The 20,359-nt window shown below is 50.4% G+C and overlaps 1 protein-coding gene across 2 annotated transcripts in view; it reads right to left on the bottom strand.

Moving 5' to 3' along the window:
• LOC144612271 (aryl hydrocarbon receptor nuclear translocator 2-like) overlaps positions 1 to 20,359 on the bottom strand; it is a 48,638-nt gene that overhangs the window by 15,422 nt on the left and 12,857 nt on the right. For both annotated transcript variants that reach the window (XM_078431831.1, XM_078431832.1), the window contains exons 5-15: positions 18,746 to 18,959; positions 16,592 to 16,805; positions 16,022 to 16,124; positions 14,607 to 14,672; positions 13,011 to 13,096; positions 11,852 to 11,928; positions 9,315 to 9,449; positions 6,294 to 6,368; positions 5,010 to 5,161; positions 2,825 to 2,885; positions 1,639 to 1,753 (exon numbers count right to left, since the gene is read on the bottom strand). In XM_078431831.1, the coding sequence (XP_078287957.1) occupies positions 1,639 to 1,753; positions 2,825 to 2,885; positions 5,010 to 5,161; positions 6,294 to 6,368; positions 9,315 to 9,449; positions 11,852 to 11,928; positions 13,011 to 13,096; positions 14,607 to 14,672; positions 16,022 to 16,124; positions 16,592 to 16,805; positions 18,746 to 18,959 (1,298 nt within the window). The remainder of the gene's footprint in view (positions 1 to 1,638; positions 1,754 to 2,824; positions 2,886 to 5,009; positions 5,162 to 6,293; positions 6,369 to 9,314; positions 9,450 to 11,851; positions 11,929 to 13,010; positions 13,097 to 14,606; positions 14,673 to 16,021; positions 16,125 to 16,591; positions 16,806 to 18,745; positions 18,960 to 20,359) is intronic.

Raw genomic sequence — 20,359 nt, 5'->3', positions numbered from 1 at the left:
AGCCAATGAACTGGCCTCAACTACCTTCTGTGGCAGAGAATTCCAGACTCACCACTCTGTGTGAAGAAATGTTTTCTCATCTCAGTCCTAAAAGATTTCCCCCTTATCTTTAAGCTGTGACCCCTGGTTCTGGACTTCCCCAACATCGGGAACAATCTTCCTGCATCTAGCCTCTCCAACCCCTTAAGAATTTTATATGTTTCTATAAGATCCCCCCTCAGTATTCTAAATTCCAGCAAGTATAAGCATAGTCTATCCAGTCTTTCTTCATATGAAAGTCCTGCCATCCCAGGGATCAATCTGGTGAACCTTCTCTGTACTCCCTCTAAGGCTAGAATGCCTTTCCTCAGATTAGGAGACCAAAACTGTACACAATACTCCAGGTGCGGTCTCACCAATGCCCTGTACAACTGCAGCAGAACCTCCCTGCTCCTATACTCTCATCCTTCTAAATTCCAGTGTATACAAGCCTAGTCGCTCCAGTCTTTCAACATATGACAGTCCCGCCATTCCGGGAATTAACCTAGTAAACCTCGTAAACCTAGTCGACTCGAAACGTCACCCATTCTTTCTCTCCCGAGATGCTGCCTGACCCGCTGAGTCATTCCAGCATTTTGTGTCTGGATCACTGTGTATTTGGTTAGTGCGGCAAGAAGGACCGCGTGCACGAGAAAGGGAATAACGCGACTAACATTTAGTGCAAGGTAAAGTCCAGTAAAGCCCGATCACAGATAGCCCGAAGGTCTCCAATGAGGTAAGATAGTAGTTCAGGACTGCTCTCTAGTTGTTGGTAGGATGGTTCAACTGTAGGTTAATTGGCTTCTGTATATTGTCCCGAGGGTTTAGTTTAGTTCAGAGATTCGGCGCGGAAACAGGCCCTTCGGCCCACTGAGTCCGCGCTGAAGATAGACACCAAAAGCTGGAGTAACTCAACGGGTCAGGCAGCATCTCTGGTGGAAAGGAAAAGGTGATGTTCCTAGGCTCCTTCAGACCCTTCTCTACAGCGATCGCTTCGCTGAACACCTGCGCTCGGTCCGCATTAACCAAACTGATCTCCCGGTGGCTGAGCACTTCAACTCCCCCTCCCATTCCCAGTCTGACCTTTCTGTCATGGGCCTCCTCCAGTGCCATAGTGAGGCCCACCGGAAATTGGAGGAACAGCACCGTATATTTCACCTGGGCAGCTTGCAGCCCAGCGGTATGAACATTGACTTCTCCAACTTTAGATAGTTCCTCTGTCCCTCCCGTCCCCTCCCCCTTCCCAGATCTCCCTCTATCTTCCTGTCTCCACCTATATCCTTCCTTTGTCCCGCCCCCCTGACATCAGTCTGAAGAAGGGTCTCGACCCGAAACGTCACCCATTCCTTCTCTCCCGAGATGCTGCCTGACCTGCTGAGTTACTCCAGCATTTTGTGAATAAATACCGTCTCTCCAGAGATGCTGCCTGACCCGCTGAGTTACTCCAGCATTTTGTGATTAAATACCGTCTCTCCAGAGATGCTGCCTGACCCGCTGAGTTACTCCAGCATTTTGTGTCCACCTTCGATTTAAACCAGCGTCTGCTAGTTCTTGCCTACACATACTGACAGTAAGACGTTCTTGACCGGAAGTGGCACGGACGAGGCGGGGTTTACTTGCCGGTGGCGATGCCGGGGTAGATGTCGGCGTAGCGAGCGTCAGCCTCCCGGCTGTAGTGCGGCTCCGTCTTGCTGATGGGCTTCGTGTGTTCCGAGGCCGGGGCCTGAACGCTGGCCTAAAACGTGAAGCAGCAGGGAGAGTAAAACAACACGCACATCGTCACCGGGAGAGGAGTTCAGACTTAAAGACTGGAGCGACTAGGCTTGTATACACCGGGGGATTTAGAATGATGAGAGGGGATCTTATCGAAACGTATAAGATTATTAAGGGGTAGGGCACGTTAGAGGCAGGAAACATGTTCCCAATGTTGGGGGAGTCCAGAACAAGGGGCCACACAGTTTAAGAATAAGGGGTCGGCCATTTAGAACGGAGATGAGGAAAAACTTTTTCAGTCAGAGTTGCGAATCTGCGGAATTCTCTGCCTCAAAAGGCAGTGGAGGCCAATTCTCTGAAAGCATTCAAGAGGGAGCTAGATAGAGCTCTTAAGGATAGCGGAGTCAGGGGGTATGGGGAGAGGGCAGGAACGGGGTACTGATTGAGATTGATCAGCCACGATCACATTGAATGGCGGTGCTGGCTCGAAGGGCCGAATGGCCTACTCCTGCACCTATTGTCTAGAAGGGTCTAGACCCGAAACGTCACCCACTCCTTCTCTCCAGAGATGCTGCCTGACCCGCTGAGTTACTCCAGCATTTTGTGATACCGTCGATTTGTACCAGCATCTGCAGTTATTTTCCTACAGAACCTGCCTGGCCAAGATGGCCGATCGCAGGTCCAAACAGCGGGTAGTCGACGGCCGCACAGGGACCTGCCTCTTTTCCGGGCCTAGTAAACCTTTAGGGACACAGGGTTTACTAGAAGAACAGGCCCTTCGGCCCACCGAGTCCACGCCAACCAGCGATCACCCCGTACACTAACACTATCCTACGCACACTAAGGACAATTTCTCGATGTTTACCGAACCCAATTAACCTACAAACCTCTGGAGTGTGAGGGGAAGCCGGAGCACCCGGGGAAACCCACGTGGTCTCAGGGGATAACGTGCAAACTCCGTACAGACGGCGTCCCAGGTCAGGGTTGAACCCGGGCCCCTGGCGCTGGGAGGCAGCGACTCTACCGGCTGCGCCACCGTGCCGCCGGTGGTCGGGACTTTGCCAGTCTGGATTTCCGCCATTCTTCACGTTACCTGCGGGTGATCGTAAGTCAGCTCCTCTGGTGCAGTGAGAGCGGGCGTCTGCTGCAAATGCCTGTGGAGAAAGTCGAACATCACGCACACGCATTAATCTAATACTAGGAAAAAAGATTAAGCCGCAAGGTAATCGATGACAAAGATTAGACACAAAAAGCTGGAGTAACTCAGCGGGTCAGGCAGCATCTCCGGAGAAAAGGAATAGGTGACGTTTCTGGTCGGAATCCTACTTCAAACAGATGAATCCTAAATTGGCTTGACAGTAGCAGGGAGAGGCCAGTGTTTAAAGATTGATGTCTGTGACCAGTGACTAGGGCCGCCAACTGTCCCGTATTAGCCGGGACATCCCGTATTTTGAGCTAAATTGGTTTGTCCCGTACGGGACCACCCTTGACCCGTATTAGGCCCGGGGGGCGTTGAGGCCCGGACGCTGTATGCCCGGACAGTGTGGGCCCGGACAGTGTAGGACCGGACAGTGTAGGCCCGGACAGCGAAGGCGCGGACAGTGTAGGCCCGAACACTGTAGGCCTGGACAGTGTAGGTCCAGAGGCCCGGGCGCCACCTAGTGGAGGTTGCATAGCAACCTGCCTCCCAGCCCGGGCGGCCGCCATTGGTTGAGCGGGAGCACATGGCCGCTGGCTGGGTGAGGTCACGTGGGGCGCGGGGCGGTGACGTCACCTTGTCCCTTATTTGTGACGTAGACTTTAGAGATTCAGTGCAGAAACAAGCCCTTCGGCCCACTGAGTTCTTGCCGTCCAGCGCTCACCCCGCACACCAGCACTATCCTCCACACTAGGGACCATTTACAATTTTACCGACGCCAATTAACCTATACGTCTTTGGAGTGTGGGGGGAAAGCCAGAGCACCTGGGAAACCCACGCGGTCACAGGGAGAAGGTACAAACTCTGTACAGACAGCACCCGAGGTCAGGATCGATCCCGGGTCTCTGGCGCCGTGAGGAAGCAGCTCTACCACTGAACCACCGTGCTCCTCAAATGTCATCAAGGTCTTTTAGAGTTCAATTAGCCAGCCTGCTTTGGATCCCTTGTGCCTTGACCTTCTAGACCAGCTAACCATCAGGGTAAGGAAATCCCTTCTTCAAAGAGTCACTCCATCCCGCTGAGAGTTACTCTGACCCGCTGAGTTACTCCAAAATGTTTGTGGCTTTTAAACCCGAGTACGATCGGTAGAGCAAAGGGAATGATACAGATTGCTGCATTTGGTGTATGCTTACGTCAAGATCAGATCAGATCGTGCGTTTAACTAAGCCAGTTCCATCAAGGACAGGCGGAGGTACAGACAATGAATGAAAGAGTGAATGAATGAATGAATGAATGAATGAGTGAATGAATGAATGAATGAATGAATGAGTGAGTGAATGAATGAATGAATGAATGAATGAATGAATGAATGAATGAATGAATGAATGAATGAGTGAATGAATGAAAGTAGGAGTGAATGAATGGTCAGTGAATGAAAGACAATAGACAATAGGTGCAGGAGGAAGCCATTCGGCCCTTCGAGCCAGCACCGCCATTCAATGTGATCATGGCTGATCATTCTCAATCAGTACCCCGTTCCTGCCTTCTCCCCATACCCCCTGACTCCGCTATCCTTAAGAGCTCTATCTAGCTCTCTCTTGAATGCATTTAGAGAATTGGCCTCCACTGCCTTCTGAGGCAGAGAATTCCACAGATTCACAACTCTCTGACTGAAAAAGTTTTTCCTCATCTCAGTTCTAAATGGCCGACCCCTTATTCTTAAACTGTGTGGCCCCTGGTTCTGGACTCCCCCAACATTGGGAACATGTTTCCTGCCTCTAACTTGTCCAACCCCTTAATAATCTTATACGTTTCGATAAGATATCTCATCCTTCTAAATTCCAGTGTATACAAGCCTAGTCGCTCCAGTCTTTCAACATATGATAGTATGAAAGCATGAGTGAATAAATGAATGAGTGAATGAATGAATGAAGGATGAATGAATGAGTGAATGAATGAAAGAATGAGTGAGTGAATGAATGAATGAATGAATGAACGAATGAACAAATGAATACCTCATTGGCATGTGTGATAAGGCACATTGAAATTCTTTGTTTTGCGAACCCAAGGTATGCAAAGAGTCGCCACACGAAGGGCGCCGGCAAAGTTCCCTCCGGGTTTACGGGGGCTTAATACGTACTTGACGTTTGTGTTGGTGCAGACGATGTACTCGATGTCGTCGGAGTAGGGGTTCTGGAAGGTGAAGCAGCTCGTCCTGATCACCGCCCACTCTCGGCTCTTGGTCTGGAAGCGGAACATGACGGACAACACCTGCCCCTTCAGGGTGACCACCTGCAGTTTGCCGGAGAGCAAGGGAGAGGCGTCAGTGCCCGGCGGTGGAGCAGCGTGAACAAAGAGTTAGACAAACAATTCTGGAGTCACTCAGCGGGTCAGGCAGCATCTCGGGAGAGAAGGAATGGGTCAAGACCCTTCTTCAGACTGAAGAAGAGTCTCGACCCATTCCTTCTCTCCAGAGATGCTGCCTGACCCGCTGAGTTACTCCAGCATTTCGTTCTGAACAAATACTGATTGAACCAGCAGCAGCATTGGTCAGGCATGTCCAGGCACATTAAACCGCGGACCTTGCCAGAGGCGTTAGTTTAAAGATACAGCGAGGAAACAGGCTCTTCAGCACGGAAACAGTCACCGAGTCCGCGCCGACCAGCGATCCCCGCACACTAACTACCCTACGCACACTAGGTAGTGTAAGAAAATAACTGCAAATGCTGGTGCAAATCGAAGGTATTTATTCACAAAATGCTGGAGTAACTCAGCAGGTCAGGCAGCATCTCGGGAGAGAAGGAATGGGTGACGTTTCGGGTCGAGACCCTTCTTCAGACTGATGTCAGGGGTCGGGACAAAGGAAGGATATAGGTGGAGACAGGAAGATAGAGTGAGAACTGGGAAGGGGCGGGGAAGAGGGGGACAGAGGAACTATCTAAAGTTGGAGAAGTCAACATTCATACCGCTGGGCTGCAAGCTGCCCAAGCGAAATATGAGGTGCTGTTCCTCCAATTTCCGGTGGGCCTCACTATAGCACTGGAGGAGGCCCATGACAGAAAGGTCAGACTGGGAGTGGGAGGGGGAGTTGAAGTGCTCAGCCACCGGGAGATCAGGTTGGTTAAGGCGGACTGAGCGAAGGTGTTGAGCGAAACGAGCCTGCATACACAAGGGACAATTTAATTGAAGCCTACAAATCTGTGCGTCTTTGGAGTGTGGGAGTGTGGGAAGAAACCGGAGATAACCCACATAAGCCACAGGGAGAATGTACAATCTCCATACAGACAGCACCCGTGATCAGCATCAAACCCGGATCTCTGGCGCTGTGAGGCAGCAACTCTACCGCTGCGCCACCGTGCCTCCCCGTACAGAGTGTAAGAACAAAGCCTTTTAATCATTAGGATTAAGCAAGGTGGACCATTACCTGCTGAAAGCTGTCACGCAAGAGTCCTTTATCTTCGGGATGAGCAAATTCCACAATATCTTTCCCCAGCAACTCCTAACAAAGGAAAAACGTCGACTTTTAGGCACGTTGGCGAAACAAAAAGCTGGACTTTTTTGACTGACGAGAACAGAGATCAGAAACCGAATCGGGCCCTTCGGCCCATCGAGTCCGTGCTGACCATCGACCGTCCCTTTTATACGGCTCACATTCCATTACATCCATCTCAGATTCTACCACCCAGGCACCCACCACGGTGCAACTCACAGCAGTGGCCTGTTAACCCACCCGACCCCGTCTGCCTTTGGGGAGTGGGGAAGAAGTCGAAGCTCCCAGGAGGGAAAAATCACACAGATGCAGAGTCAAATCACACAGATGCTGCGTCTACGCCGACCAACGATCCCCGTTCCAGAACCAGAGACCACACAGTCTAAGAATAAAGGGGAGGCCATTTAAAACTGAGGTGAGAAAAAAAACTTTTTCACCCAGAGTTGTGAATCTGTGGAATTCTCTGCCGCAGAGGGCAGTGGAGGCCGATTCACTGGATGAATTTAAAAGGGAGTTAGATAGAGCTCTCGAGGCTAGAGGAATCAAGGGATATGGGGAGAAGGCAGGCACGGGTTACTGACGGTGGATGATCAGCTACGATCATAATGGCAGTGCTGGCTCGAAGGGCCAAATGGCCTCCTCCTGCACCTATTTTCTATGTTTCTACACTCGCACTATCCTACACAATAGGGGACCATTTATAATTTTTACCAAAGTCAATTCACCCTCTAACCTGTACGTCTTTGGAGTGTAGGAGGAAACCGGAGCACCCGGAGAAAACCCACATGGTCATGAGAACATACAAACTCCGTACAGGCAGCACCCATTGTCGGGATCGAACCCGGGTCTCTGGCGTTGTGAGGCAGCAACTCTATCGCTGCACCACCGCGCCGCCCGTCCTACACTACTTGTGTAGGGCTTGATTGTACCCATGTATAGTCTGATTTAGAAACAAGGAACTGCAGATGCTGATTTACACCAAAGATAGACACAAAGTGCTGGAGTAACTCAGCGGGTCGGGCAACATCTATGGGAAAAAAAGCATTAAGAGTCATATGTCCCAAATAGAACAATGAAATAGAAAATAGAATATAGGTGCAGGAGGAGGCCATTTGGCCTTTCAAGCCAGCACCGCCATTCATTGTGATCATGGCTAATCATCCACAACCTGTGCCTGCCTTCTCCCCATATCCCTTGATCCCAATGCTCTATCTAACTCTCTTTTAAATTCATCCATTGCCTTCTGTGGCAGAGAATTCCACAAATTCACAACTCTCCGGGTGAAAAAGATTTTTCTCACCTCAGTTTTAAATGGCCTCCCCTTTATTCTAAGACTGTGGCCCCTGGTTCTGGACTCCCCCAACATTGGGAACGTTTTTTCTGCATCTATTTATTTAATACGTTTCTATAAACTGAACCAAACTGAACTAAAAAACTATGGAGGTAGACACAAAATGCTGGAGTAACTCAGCGGGTCAGGCAGCATCACAGGAGAGAAGGAATGGGTGACATTTCGGGTCGAGACCCATCTTCGGACAGATGATGAGTCTGAAGAAGGGTCTCGACCCAAAACGTCACCCATTCCTTCTCTCCCGAGGTGCTGCCTGACCCGCTGAGTTACTCCAGCATTTTGTGTCTACCTTCAATTTGAACCAGCATCTACAGTTATTTTCCTACTAAAAACTATGGAGTATCTCTGGTTGCATTAAGGACTCAGGAGTTTTAAGCACTACAAGTGTGGATATGAATGAATTGAATGGAAGAGTGCCACTTGACTTCCTCACAACCACAGATACTAGAGGAGCAAGATGAACCACTCCGTTGAAATCGCCTATACTGAAGTGTAGTACGCAAAGGAGCGTAACGTCTGCCATTTTAGTAAGCAAAACCCACCATTCGCTCTGCCTCTCTCAGTGTAATCAATGTTTTGGGGGAACAGTATGTGTGATGATACCATTAAAATGCAGAATATATCTCATTTATCAATTCCCAGATTTTTGTTATTTTCCTTTTTAAATGTTTCTGCAAGTTTCTGCCTACTAAAATGGCGCCGTGACGTACTACGGTTTTTAGGGTCGAGTGGTCTATCTTGTTCCTCTAGTATCTTTGCTCACAACCCACTGGATCACGGATGAAACAGTGATGGGTGCCATTTCGGGTTGGGACCCATCCTTTTTCTTTGGAGATCAGAATCAGAATAACCTTTACTGTCATCCAAAAAAAACAAGTCTTTTGGACGATATTCCGTTGCCCACAGTCCAACAATAAGAGCAATAAAAATAAGCGATAAAACACACAATCACAAACCAACACAAAACAAAACAAAAAACATCCATCACAGTGAGTCTCCTCCAGTCACCTCCTCACTGTGATGGAAGGCCAGAATGTCTTTTCTCTTCCCCTGCCGTCTTCTCCCGTGGTCAGGCTGTTGAAGTTGCCACGTCGGGGCGGTCGGGGCTCCCGACATTGAAGCCCCCGCCGGGCAGAGAAAAACCCGCGGCCTATTCCAGGCCGCGCCGGACGGTGAAAGGTCCGCAGCGGGCCGAAGACGCTGCCGCTGCCAGAGCTCCCGATGTCGGCCCCCACCCAGGGCAGGGCCTGCGGGCTTCCGATATCCACAAGGCCCGAGGCCGAAGCCTCCGAAGGCGAGTCGCAGCCGCTCTCGCAGCGCCACCGCAGCCTCCGAAGGCAGCCAGCTCCGCAGATGGTGAGTCCGGTCCGCGGGCTCTGCGAACCAGAGGCCCAGGTGGTCCCAGGTGGAGACCGCCAGCTCCAGGTGTTTGGCCGATGGTAGGCCGCAGCGGGAATGGAGACACCACCCAGAAAACAAAGGTCAGGTCTCCGGATGCTGCCGGAGTTACTCAAGGACTTGGGTCGACGCGCCCACAAAGGTTCTTGCCGTTTCTCAGTGCACGAGACCATCGCGACCCAACACCGATACCAACAGGTGCCTACCTGGGGTTGGAAGCCCACGGTGCCCACGCACCGGTGATCGACAAAGGTGAAGACGCCGCTGGTGTTGTGCCGGGAGAGGAACTCGGTGGGGAGGCTGATGCCTTTCATGTCCACGCAACTCGGTGAGCTGGTGACCTGCGAGCGGGGCAGGGAAAGGGTTAAAAGGTTCGACAAAACTGGCCCGTCCTCCCACTAACAAACCAAACTGACCCGTCCACCAGGCGCCGCGCGATGGCTGCCTTAGAGCCCCAGAGACACGGGTTCGAGAAGGGTATCGACTCGAAACGCCACCCATTCCCTCTCTCCCGAGATGCTACCTGTCCCGCTGAGTTACTCCAGCATTCTGTGTCTACCTCCGACCACGGATAACATCTGTACAGAGTTTGCACGCTCTCCCTATGACCTGCGTGTGTTTTCACTGGGTGCTTCGGTTTCCCCCCCGCGCTCCAAAGGCGTACGGGTTTGTTGGTTAATTAACATAATTGTAAATTCTCCCCAGAATGTGTAAGTGTGCGGGGATCGCTGATCGACACGGACTTGGTGGTCAGAAGGGGCCTGTTTCCGCGCTGTATCTCTAAACTAAACTAAGATATAGCACGGAGACCCGTCCCACCGAGCCCATCGATCCCCCATTCACACTAGCGTTATCCTACACACAAATTACAGAAGCCAATTAACCAGCAAACCTGCACGTCTTTGGAGTGTGGGAGGAAACCAGAGCATCTGGGGAAATCCCACATGGTCACAGGGAGAACATGCAAACTCCATCCAGACAGCAACCGTGATCAGGATCGAACCCGGGTCTCTGGCGCTGAGGGGCCGCAACTCTACCGCTGCGCCACCGTGCCTTCCAAAGTTCAATATCTAACTTTGGTAAAAATTGGAAATTATAAAAGCGGACTTTTACAACAAGGAGCTCGCAGTCTCAGGTTGAGACCGAGGTCGGGAAGCTCCAAAGCCGCGCGAAGTTCGACAAGCGAATGCAGCGCCGGAGACTCAGGTTCGATCCTGACTACGGGTGCTGCACTGTAAGGAGTTTGTACGTTCTCCCCGTGACCTGCGTGGGTTTTCTCCGAGATCTTCGGTTTCCTCCCACACTCCAAAGACGTACAGGTATGTAGGTTAATTGGCTGGGTAGATGTAAAAAATTGTCCCTAGTGGGTGTAGGATAGTGTTAATGTACGGGGATCACTGGGCGGCACGGACTTGGAGGGCCGAAAAGGCCTGTTTCCGGCTGTATATATATGATATGATATGATAAGCCCCGACCCGGGTTCTGATCGCCCGGCGCGGGGAAGCTGAGATTCCCCCCCGATGCAGGAGCTGGATCGCCCCGATAAGTAAAGCCAGATTGCCGGCTATGGGAGTCAAGATCGTCCCGTCAACGGAAGGTTCGAGGCCCCCGACCGCTAGAGGACAAAGAAGGGAGGAGATTGAACTTTTTTCCGCCTTCCATCACAGTGAGGAATGTGGAGGATGTTCATGTTAAAATGTATTTTGTGTGTCCTGTTGCTTTTTATTGTTATGACTGTACGGCAAATGAAATTCCTCGTATGTTGCAAAACATACCTGGCTAATAAAGTATGATTATGATTATGTAAGAAAATAACTGCAGATGTTGGTACAAAACGAAGGTATTTATTTCACAAAATGCTGGAGTAACTCAGCGGGTCAGGCAGCATCTCAGGATAGAAGGAATGGGTGACGTTTCGGGTCGAGACCCTTCTTCAGACTGATGTCAGGGGGGCGGGACAAAGGAAGGATATAGGTGGAGACAGGAAGATAGAGGGATAACTGGTAAGGGGGAGGGGAAGAGAGGGACAGAGGAACTCTCTAAAGTTGGAGAAGTCAATGATTATGATTATGATGATGTAAGAAAATAACTGCAGATGCTGGTACAATTCGAAGGTATTTATTCACAAAACGCTGGAGTAACTCAGCAGGTCAGGCAGCATCTCGGGAGAGAAGGAACGGGTCGAGACCCTTCTTGTCTGAAGAAGGGTCTCGACCCGAAGCGTCACCCATTCCTTCTCTCCTGAGATGCTGCCTGACCTGCTGAGTTACTCCAGCATTTTATGATTATGATGATCATGATTATACCATATCATCATATCATATATATACAGCCGGAAACAGGCCTTTTCGGCCCTCCAAGTCCGTGCCGCCCAGCGATCCCCGTACATTAACACTATCCTACACCCACTAGGGACAATTTTTACATTTACCCAGCCAATTAACCTACATACCTGTATGTCTTTGGAGTGTGGGAGGAAACCGAAGATCTCGGAGAAAACCCACGCAGGTCACGGGGAGAACGTACAAACTCCTTACAGTGCAGCACCCGTAGTCAGGATCGAACCTGAATCTCCGGCGCTGCATTCGCTGTAAAGCAGCAACTCTACCGCTGCGCTACCGTGCCTACCATGATTATCCCTCGTGTGTAGGATCGTACTAGTGTACGGACTGGTCGGCGTGGACTGATGGGCCCGTTCCCGCGCTGTATCGCTAAAGTTTGGTCAAAGGAGGTGGGACCTTACCTGCAAACGGCCAATAGCCACCAAGCAGAACTTGTTTCCCTGACCCCCGTCCGGTTCATCATCAGGTAACGTCACACCTGGACAACAACGACAACACCACCACCTTGTTCATGCTTCCAATGAAGAAGTCCATTCCCATTTGTCGCCCTGCACCAACCCCACTAGCTTTAAAAGGGGAACCCAGGGTTGATCTACTGTGTCCGCTGTTCCAGGTGTCAACATCTCTACACCGGCGACACCAAGCGCAGGCTCGGCGATCGTTCCGCTGAACACCTCCGCTCAGTCCGTCTTAACCTACCTGATCTCCCGGTGGATCAACACTTCGACTCCCCCTCCCACTCCCAATCTGACCTCTCTGTCCTGGGCCTCCTCCATTGTCAGAGTGAGGCCCAGCGCAAATTGGTGGAACAGCACCTCATATTTAGCTTGGGCAGCTCACACCCCAGCGGTATGAACATTGACTACTCTAACTTCAGATAGTCCCTGCTTTCCCTCTCTATCGCCCCCCCCCCCTTCCCAGTTCTCCCACTAGTCTTCCTGTCTCCGACTACATCCTTTCTCTGTCCCGCCCCCTCCCCTGACATCAGTCTGAAGAAGGGTCTCGACTCGAAACGTCACCCATTCCCTCTCTCTCTCTCTCTCTCGAGATGCTGCCTGACCCGCTAAGTTACTCCAGCATGTTGTGTAAACTCAGGGATGATGTTGTCCTTTACTCAACAAGAGACAGACACTCTTCCGCTGAGACCCCTTTATATAAACCAAGAACACTCCTTAATGCATCTCCTTCTTGAATGTTAAAACCTTCCCTCCTTAATTCAATAGACAACAGACTAAAGGTGCAGGAGTAGGCCATTCGGCCCTTCGAGCCAGCACCGCCATTCACCGTGATCATCCACAATCAGTACCCCGTTCCTGCCCTCTCCCCATACCCCCTGACTCCGCTATCTTTAAGAGCTCTATCTAGCTCTCTCTTGAAAGCATAGACACAGATTCAGACCCATGCACGCACCTACACAGACGCACGCACGCACACACATAGACAGAGACAGATTCAGACACACGCACGCACATACACAGACACACACACACACATACAAACAGACAGAGACACGCACGCACACACATACATACAGACACACGCACGCACGCACACACTTACCTGCGGGTGGCCAGGCTTTGATGTAGCCGGTGCAGTGCACCACCACAAACTGAGGCTCTCCTTCCTTCACAGGTCCCAGCCCATTTCTGCAAACAAAGATAAACAGGGCGCGTTGCACAAACGGCCTCCAAGATAGACTCGAGGTGGGACCTCGCTGAGTTTAGAAGGATGAGGGGGGGACCTCATTGAAACGTACAGAATAGTGAGCGGCCTGGATAGAGTGGATGTGGAGAGGATGTTTCCACTGGTGGGAGAGTCTAGGACAAGAGAGCACAGCCTCAGAAGTAAAGACCTTCCTTTAGGAAGGAGATGAGGAGGAATTTCTTCAGTCAGAGGGTGGTGAATCTATGAAATTCTTTGCCACAGAAAGCTGTGGAGGCCAAGTCAGTGGATATTTTTAAGGCAGAGATAGATAGATTTTTGATTAGTGCGGGTGTCAGGGGTTATGGGGAGAAGGCAGGAGAATGGGGTTAGGAGGGAGAGATCGATCAGCCATGATTGAATGGTGGAGCAGACTTGATGGGCCGAATGGCCCAATTCTACTCCTCTCACTTTCTCTGTTGTGCGGCCAGCTGTGAATCCATTCTCCCAATCGATCTTAGCCAGTCCTTTTCCGGACTGCATCCCACATCCTTGTGGCAATGGCTCGAGATCTGGGCTCTTGCATAAATGCCAATGCTGAAGTCTTTTAAGGCTATCCATGATATTAAACAGAAGGGACATAAAGTGCTGGAGTAACTCAGCGGGTCAGGCAGCATCCCTGCAGAACATGGATAGTTGACATTTCAGTCTGAATTCTACTCCTGATTTTGCTCGGGTAGTTTACACCCCAGCGGTATGAACATTGACTTCCCTAACTTCAGATAGTCCCTGCTTTCCCTCTCCATCCCCTCCCCCTTCCCAGTTCTCCCACTAGTCTTCCTGTCTCCTGCTACATTCCATCTTTTTCCCGCCCCCTCCCCTGACATCAGTCTGAAGGAGGGTCTCGACCCGAAACGTCACCCATTCCTTCTCTCCTGAGATGCTGCCTGACCTGCTGAGTTACTCCAGCATTTTGTGAATAAATACCACTCATTCCTGGGATCGTTCTCGTTAACCCACTCATTCCTGGGATCAGTTTTTGTAAAGGGGCAGACAATAGACAATAGGTGCAGGAGGAGGCCATTCGGCCCTTCGAGCCAGCACCGCCATTCAATGCGATCATGGCTGATCATTCTCAATCAGTACCCCGTTCCTGCCTTCTCCCCATAACCCCTGACTCCACTATCCTTAAGAGCTCTATCTAGCTCTCTCTTGAATGCATTCAGAGAATTGGCCTCCACTGCCTTCAGAGGCAGAGAATTCCACAGATTCACAACTCTCTGAGTGAAAAAGTTTTTCCTCATCTCAGTTCTAAATGGCCGACCCCTTATTCTTAAACTGTGTGGCCCCTTGTTCTGGACTCCCCCAACATTGGGAACATGTTTCCTGCCTCTAATGCGTCCAACCCCTTAATAACAGCACAAGATGGATAGAGCACTTTTGAAGGAGCAGGGAGAGGGGGGGGGGGGGGGGGGGATAGCGTTGATAAGACAGTATTAGGGATGAGTTTATTACCTGTAACGGTTCCTCAGAAAGCTGAGTCTGTTCAAGGACACTGGATCCACAGGGGCATTCCCGCATCTGAAAGAATAAGACTTTAGACCTTAGAGATACAGAGCGGAAACAGGCCCTTCAGCCCACCAAGCCCACGCCGACCAGCGACCACCCCGTGCATTAGTACATCCTATCCTCTAGGGGCAATCAATTTACAATTTTACCAAAACCCGCACGTCTTTGTAGTGCGGGAGGAAACCAGAGCACCCGGGTAAAACCCACGCGGTCACGGGAAGAACGTACAAACTCCGCACAGACAGCACCCGCAGTCAGGATCTCACCCGGGTCTCTAGCGCTGTAGGACGGGAACTCTACCTCTGTGCCTTGAATTTATTTATAATGATAAAAGTGATAAAAACACAAATTAGATTTCTTTTTAAATAAACTTTTTTTTAAAAAACAGCAGGAGAATATCAGTCACAAATCAATCGCATTAAAGGTAGACACAAAATGCTGGAGTAACTCAGCAGGTCAGGCAGCATCTCAGGAGAGAAGGAATGGGTGACGTTTTGGGTCAAGACCCTTCTTCAGACTGATCAACTCCACTAAATCGCCATAATGAAGTACTGGTCTATAAGATTCCCGAAAACTAAGGGAATAGTAGTGGAAAAAGGCACTTTTTCCCCCACTTATGGAGGGGCCAGTTCCCACGCTCCTTTCCCATTCACCTTGGCTCCAGAGATAGATCATCAATGATTGAATGATGGAGTAGACTTGATGGGCCGAATGGACAAATTCTGCTCCTAGGACGTATGAACTAGATGGTAAATGAAACATAGAAAATAGAAGAGTCTGAAGAAGGGTCTCGACCCGAAACGTCACCCATTCCTTCTCTCCCGAGATGCTGCCTGACCTGCTGAGTTACTCCAGCATTTTTGTGAATACATAGAAAATAGACGCAGGAGGAGGCCATTCGGCCCTTCGAGCCAGCACCGCCATTCATTGTGATCATGGCTGATCGTCCACAATCAGTAACCCGTGCCTGCCTTCTCCCCATATCCCTTGATTCCGCTAGCCCCTAGAGCTCTATCTGACTCTCTCTTAAATCCATCCAGTGATTTGGCTGCCACTGCCCTCTGTGGCAGAGAATGCCACAAATTCACAACTCTCTGGGTGAAAAAGTTCCTTCTCGCCTCAGTTTTAAATGGCCTCCCCCTTATTCTAAGACTGTGTGGCCTCTGGTTCTGGACTCGCCCAACATTGGGAACATTTTTCCTGCATCTAGCTTGTCCAGTCGTTTTATAATTTTGTATGTTTCTATAAGATCCCCTCTCATCCTTGTAAATTCCAGTGAATACAAGCCTATGTTGGTGGGCATGGGCAAGTTGAGCTGAAGGACCCTGTTTCCATGCTGTGTGACTCTATGGGTTAATTACCTCACTCTGCATATGAAGGACCGACGTGAGCCCATGCACATTCTCATGGATGTCTGCTGACCTTCCTTCTTCACTGTCCCAGTCTTCAGATCCAAAATGCGACCTGCCGTTTCCAACAAGACAAAAAATGTATTCAACTCGTTCACGCACCGTATCGATCCTATCCAACATTCACATTGCCTCCTGCACTGTCAGAGTGAGGCCCAGCGCAAATTACAATAGACAATAGGTGCAGGAGGAGGCCATTCGGCCCTTCGAGCCAGCACCGCCATTCAATGTGATCTTGGCTGATCATTCTCAATCAGTATCCCGTTCCTGCCTTCTCCCCATACCCCCTGACTCCGCTATCCTTAAGAGCTCTGTCCAGCTCTCTCTTGAATGCATTCAGAGAATTGGCCTCCACTGCCTTCTGAGGCAGAGAATTCCACAGATTCACAACTCTCTGACTGAAAAGTTTTTCCTCATCTCCGTTCTAAATGGCCGACCCCTTATTCTTAAACTGTGTGGCCCCTTGGGGGGGGAAGGGAGATCGGGGGCGATGGGCCGGCGGGTCTGACCGACCTCCGTTACCTGTCATGGCGTTCTCGTTGGTGGAGAGTTGCTCCCGTAGCTTCTCCACGTCGTCCGGGTGGACCTGGCTGTACAGGGTGCTCCCGAACCACTCCGACTGCGGCTGGTTGAGGACCGGCGTGACCGAGTCCGACACGTAGATGATCTTGCCCGTCTCGCACGCCACCACGAAGAGGAAACCGTCCGCCGCCTCCAGGATCAGGTGCTTCAGCTCCTGTGGGGGGCCGACGATCAAAGAGAATCACCTTCAGCTTAGACCAGGAAGGAACTGCAGATACTGGTTTACACCAAAGATAGACACAGAGTGCTGGAGCAACTCAGCCGATCCATTCAGGCAGCGTCTCTGGAGAAAATGAGTAGGTGACGTTTTCGAGTCAAGGCCCAAAACATCACCTATTCCTTTTCTCCAGAGATGCTGACTGACCCGCTAAGATACTCCAGCATTTTGTGCCTATCTTCAGTTTAATTTAGTTTACTGTTGCGTGCTCACCAGTTGGCGGAGAGACTACAATCAATGATTGTACAAAGACGTACAGGTATGTAAGTTAATTCACTGGATAAAATGTAAAAATTGCCCTAGTGTGTGTTGGATAGTGTTAATGTGCGGGGATCGCTGGGCGGCGCGGACTCGGTGGGCCGAAGGGCCTGTTTCCGCGCTGTATATCTAAATCTAATGATTACAATCCGCAGTGTACAAACTCCAGAGCGGCACGGTGGCGCGACGGTACAGTTGATGCCTTACAGCGAATGCAGCGCCGGAGACTCAGGTTCGATCCTGACCACGGGCGCCGTCTGTACGGAGTTTGTACGTTCTCCCCGTGACCTGCGTGGGTTTTCTCCGAGATCTTCGGTTTCCTCCCACACTCCAAAGACGTGCGGGTATGTAGGTTAATTGTCCCTAGTGTGTGTAGGATAGTGTTAATGTGCGGGGAACACTGGGCGGTGCGGACTCAGTGGGCCGAAGGGCCTGCTTCCGCGCTGTATCTCTAAATCTAAAAAAAAATCTAAATCTAAAATCAGCGCGGACTCAGTGGGCTGAAGGGCCTGTTGATGCGCTGTATTTCTAAATTGAATTGAACTGAACTGAACTTATCTGAACTGAACCAAACTGAACCAAACGTAGAAAACAGGTGCGGTAGGAGGCTATTTGGCCCTCAGAGAATTCCACAAATCCGCAACTCTCTGGGTGAAAAAGTTTTTTCTCACCTCAGTTTTAAACGGCCCCCCCTTTATTCTTAGACTGTGTGTGTGGCCCCTGGTTCTGGACTCCCTCAACATTGGGAACATTTTTCCTGTATCTAGCCTGTCCATTCCTTTTATAATTTTATACGTTCCTATAAACTGAACTAAAAACTATGGAGGCTGGTAATTAAAAAAATAAAAATTTAAAAAACGACTGCATTGGTGCTACCTCTTGTACCCATGCAGAACTCACTGACTTCATACACTTCACTTCCAATTTCCATCCTGCCCTTAAATATACCTGGACTATCTCCGACATCTCCCTCCCGTTTCTGGACCTCACCATCCAGAACAAGGGGTCACAGTTTAAGGATAAGGGGGAAGTCTTTTAGGACCGAGATGAGAATGTTTTTCTTCACACAGAGAGTGGTGAGTCTGTGGAATTCTCTGCCACAGAAGGTAGTTGAGGCCAGTTCATTGGCTACATTTAAGAGGGAGTTAGATGTGGCCCTTGTGGCTAAAGGGATCAGGGGGTATGGAGAGAAGGCAGGTTCGAGTTACTGAGTTGGATGATCAGCCATGATCATATTGAATGGCGGTGCAGGCTCGAAGGGCCGAATGGCCTACTCCTGCACCTATTTTCTATGTTTACCTCTTGTACCCATGCAGAACTCACTGACTTCATACACTTCACTTCCAATTTCCATCCTGCCCTTAAATATACCTGGACTATCTCCGACATCTCCCTCCTGTTTCTGGACCTCACCATCTCCATCACAGGGGACAGACTAGTGAAAAGAAGAAAAAAAAATACCAGCATCTGCAGTTATTTTCTTATAAAAACTGTGGAGTATCTCTGGTTGCATGAAGGACTCAGGAGTTTTAAGCGCCAGTAGTGTGGATATGAGTGAATTGAATGGAGGAGTGCCACTTGACTTGCGCACAACCCACTCGATGACAGGAGCCACTCACCTGGTCCGTGAGGAAGGAGGGCTTGTAAGAGCCTTCGATCGAGGTGTTGCCCGTTCCCCGCAGCGACTTCATGTGGGACACGGCCATGCGCAGGATGGTCAGCTTGTCGGGCTTGCGGGCCAGGGCGCTGCAGGTCGGCACCATGTCCGACAGCTCCGTGATGTAGGCCGTCATCTTGTTCCGCCGGCGCCGCTCAATCTCGCTGTGGTTCTCCCTGCACCAGCACGGGGACAGGAGAATAGACAATAGGCAACAGACGCAGGAGAAGGCCATTCGACCCTTCGAGCCAGCGCCTCCATTCAATGTGATTTTTTTTTAAATTTAGAGATACAGCGCGGAAACAGGTCCTTCGGCCCACCGGGTCCGCGCCGCCCAGCCATCCCCGCACATTAACACTATCCTATACCTACTAGGGACAATTTTTACATTTGCCCAGCCAATTAACCTACATACCTGTACATCTTTGGAGTGTGGGAGGAAACCAAAGAGAAAACCCACGCAGGTCACGGGGAGAACGTACAAACTCCGTACAGACGGCGCCCGTAGTCAGGATCGAACCTGAGTCTCCGGCGCTGCATTCGCTGCAAGGCAGCAACTCTACCGCTGCGCCACCGTGCCGCCCGTTGGCTGATCATTCTCAATCAGTACCCCGTTCCTGCCCTCTCCCCATACCCCCTGACTCCGCTATCCTTAAGAGCTCTATCTAGCTCTCTCTTGAATGCATTCAGAGCATTGGCCTCCACTGCCTTCTGAGACAGAGAATTCCACAGATTCACAACTCTCTGACTGAAAAGGTTTTTCCTCATCTCCGTTCTAAATGGCCGACCCCCATATTCTTAAACTGTGTGGCCCCTGGTTCTGGACTCCACCAACATTGGGAACATGTTTCCTGCCTCTAACGTGTCCAACCCCTTAGTAATCTTATATGTTTCGATAAGATCCCCTCGCATTCTTCTAAATTCCAGTGTATACAAGCCTAGTCGCTCCAGTCTTTCAACATACGACAGTCCCGCCATTCAGGGAATTTACCCAGTAAACCTACGCTGCACGCCCTCAATAGGAGGCGGTGAACACCGTGCGGGATCACAGAAGGTAGGCGCAAAATGCCGGAGTGACTCAGCGGGTCAGGCAGCATCTCGGGAGAAGGAATGGGTGACGTTTCGGGTCGGGACCCTTTGTCAGACTGATGTCGGGGGAGGGGGAAGATAGATCAGCCATAATTGAATGGCAGAGTAGACTCGATGGGCCGAATGGCCTAATTCTTCTCCTATAACTTATGAAGTAAAACAGTGGCATTTCCAGTCTTTTCCACAAAGTCACGACGGACAGAAAAAGTCTCCAAAATGCCCCAATCCTATCTGCCTGAGTGCACTGACTCAGGCGTGGCAGTGCATTCCAGGCACTTACTACCCTCCGTGAGACAGAAACTTGTCCCGCACATCTCCTTTACACTTTACCTCTCTCACCTTAAATCTACACCCTCCAGCATTTGTGTTTTCCACCCCAGCAGGAAAGATCTGACCGTCTACCCTGCCTATGTCTTTCATTTTAAATATATGTCTACCGACCAGATCTCTCTGCAACCTCCAGGGTTCGAGAGAGAAAAAAAATCCA

Source organism: Rhinoraja longicauda, chromosome 44 (assembly GCF_053455715.1).
Source record: "Rhinoraja longicauda isolate Sanriku21f chromosome 44, sRhiLon1.1, whole genome shotgun sequence".
Taxonomy (NCBI): Eukaryota; Metazoa; Chordata; class Chondrichthyes; order Rajiformes; family Arhynchobatidae; genus Rhinoraja; species Rhinoraja longicauda.
Note: the sequence above shows the minus strand (reverse complement) of the source record. Positions and strands in the feature narration are given on the sequence as shown.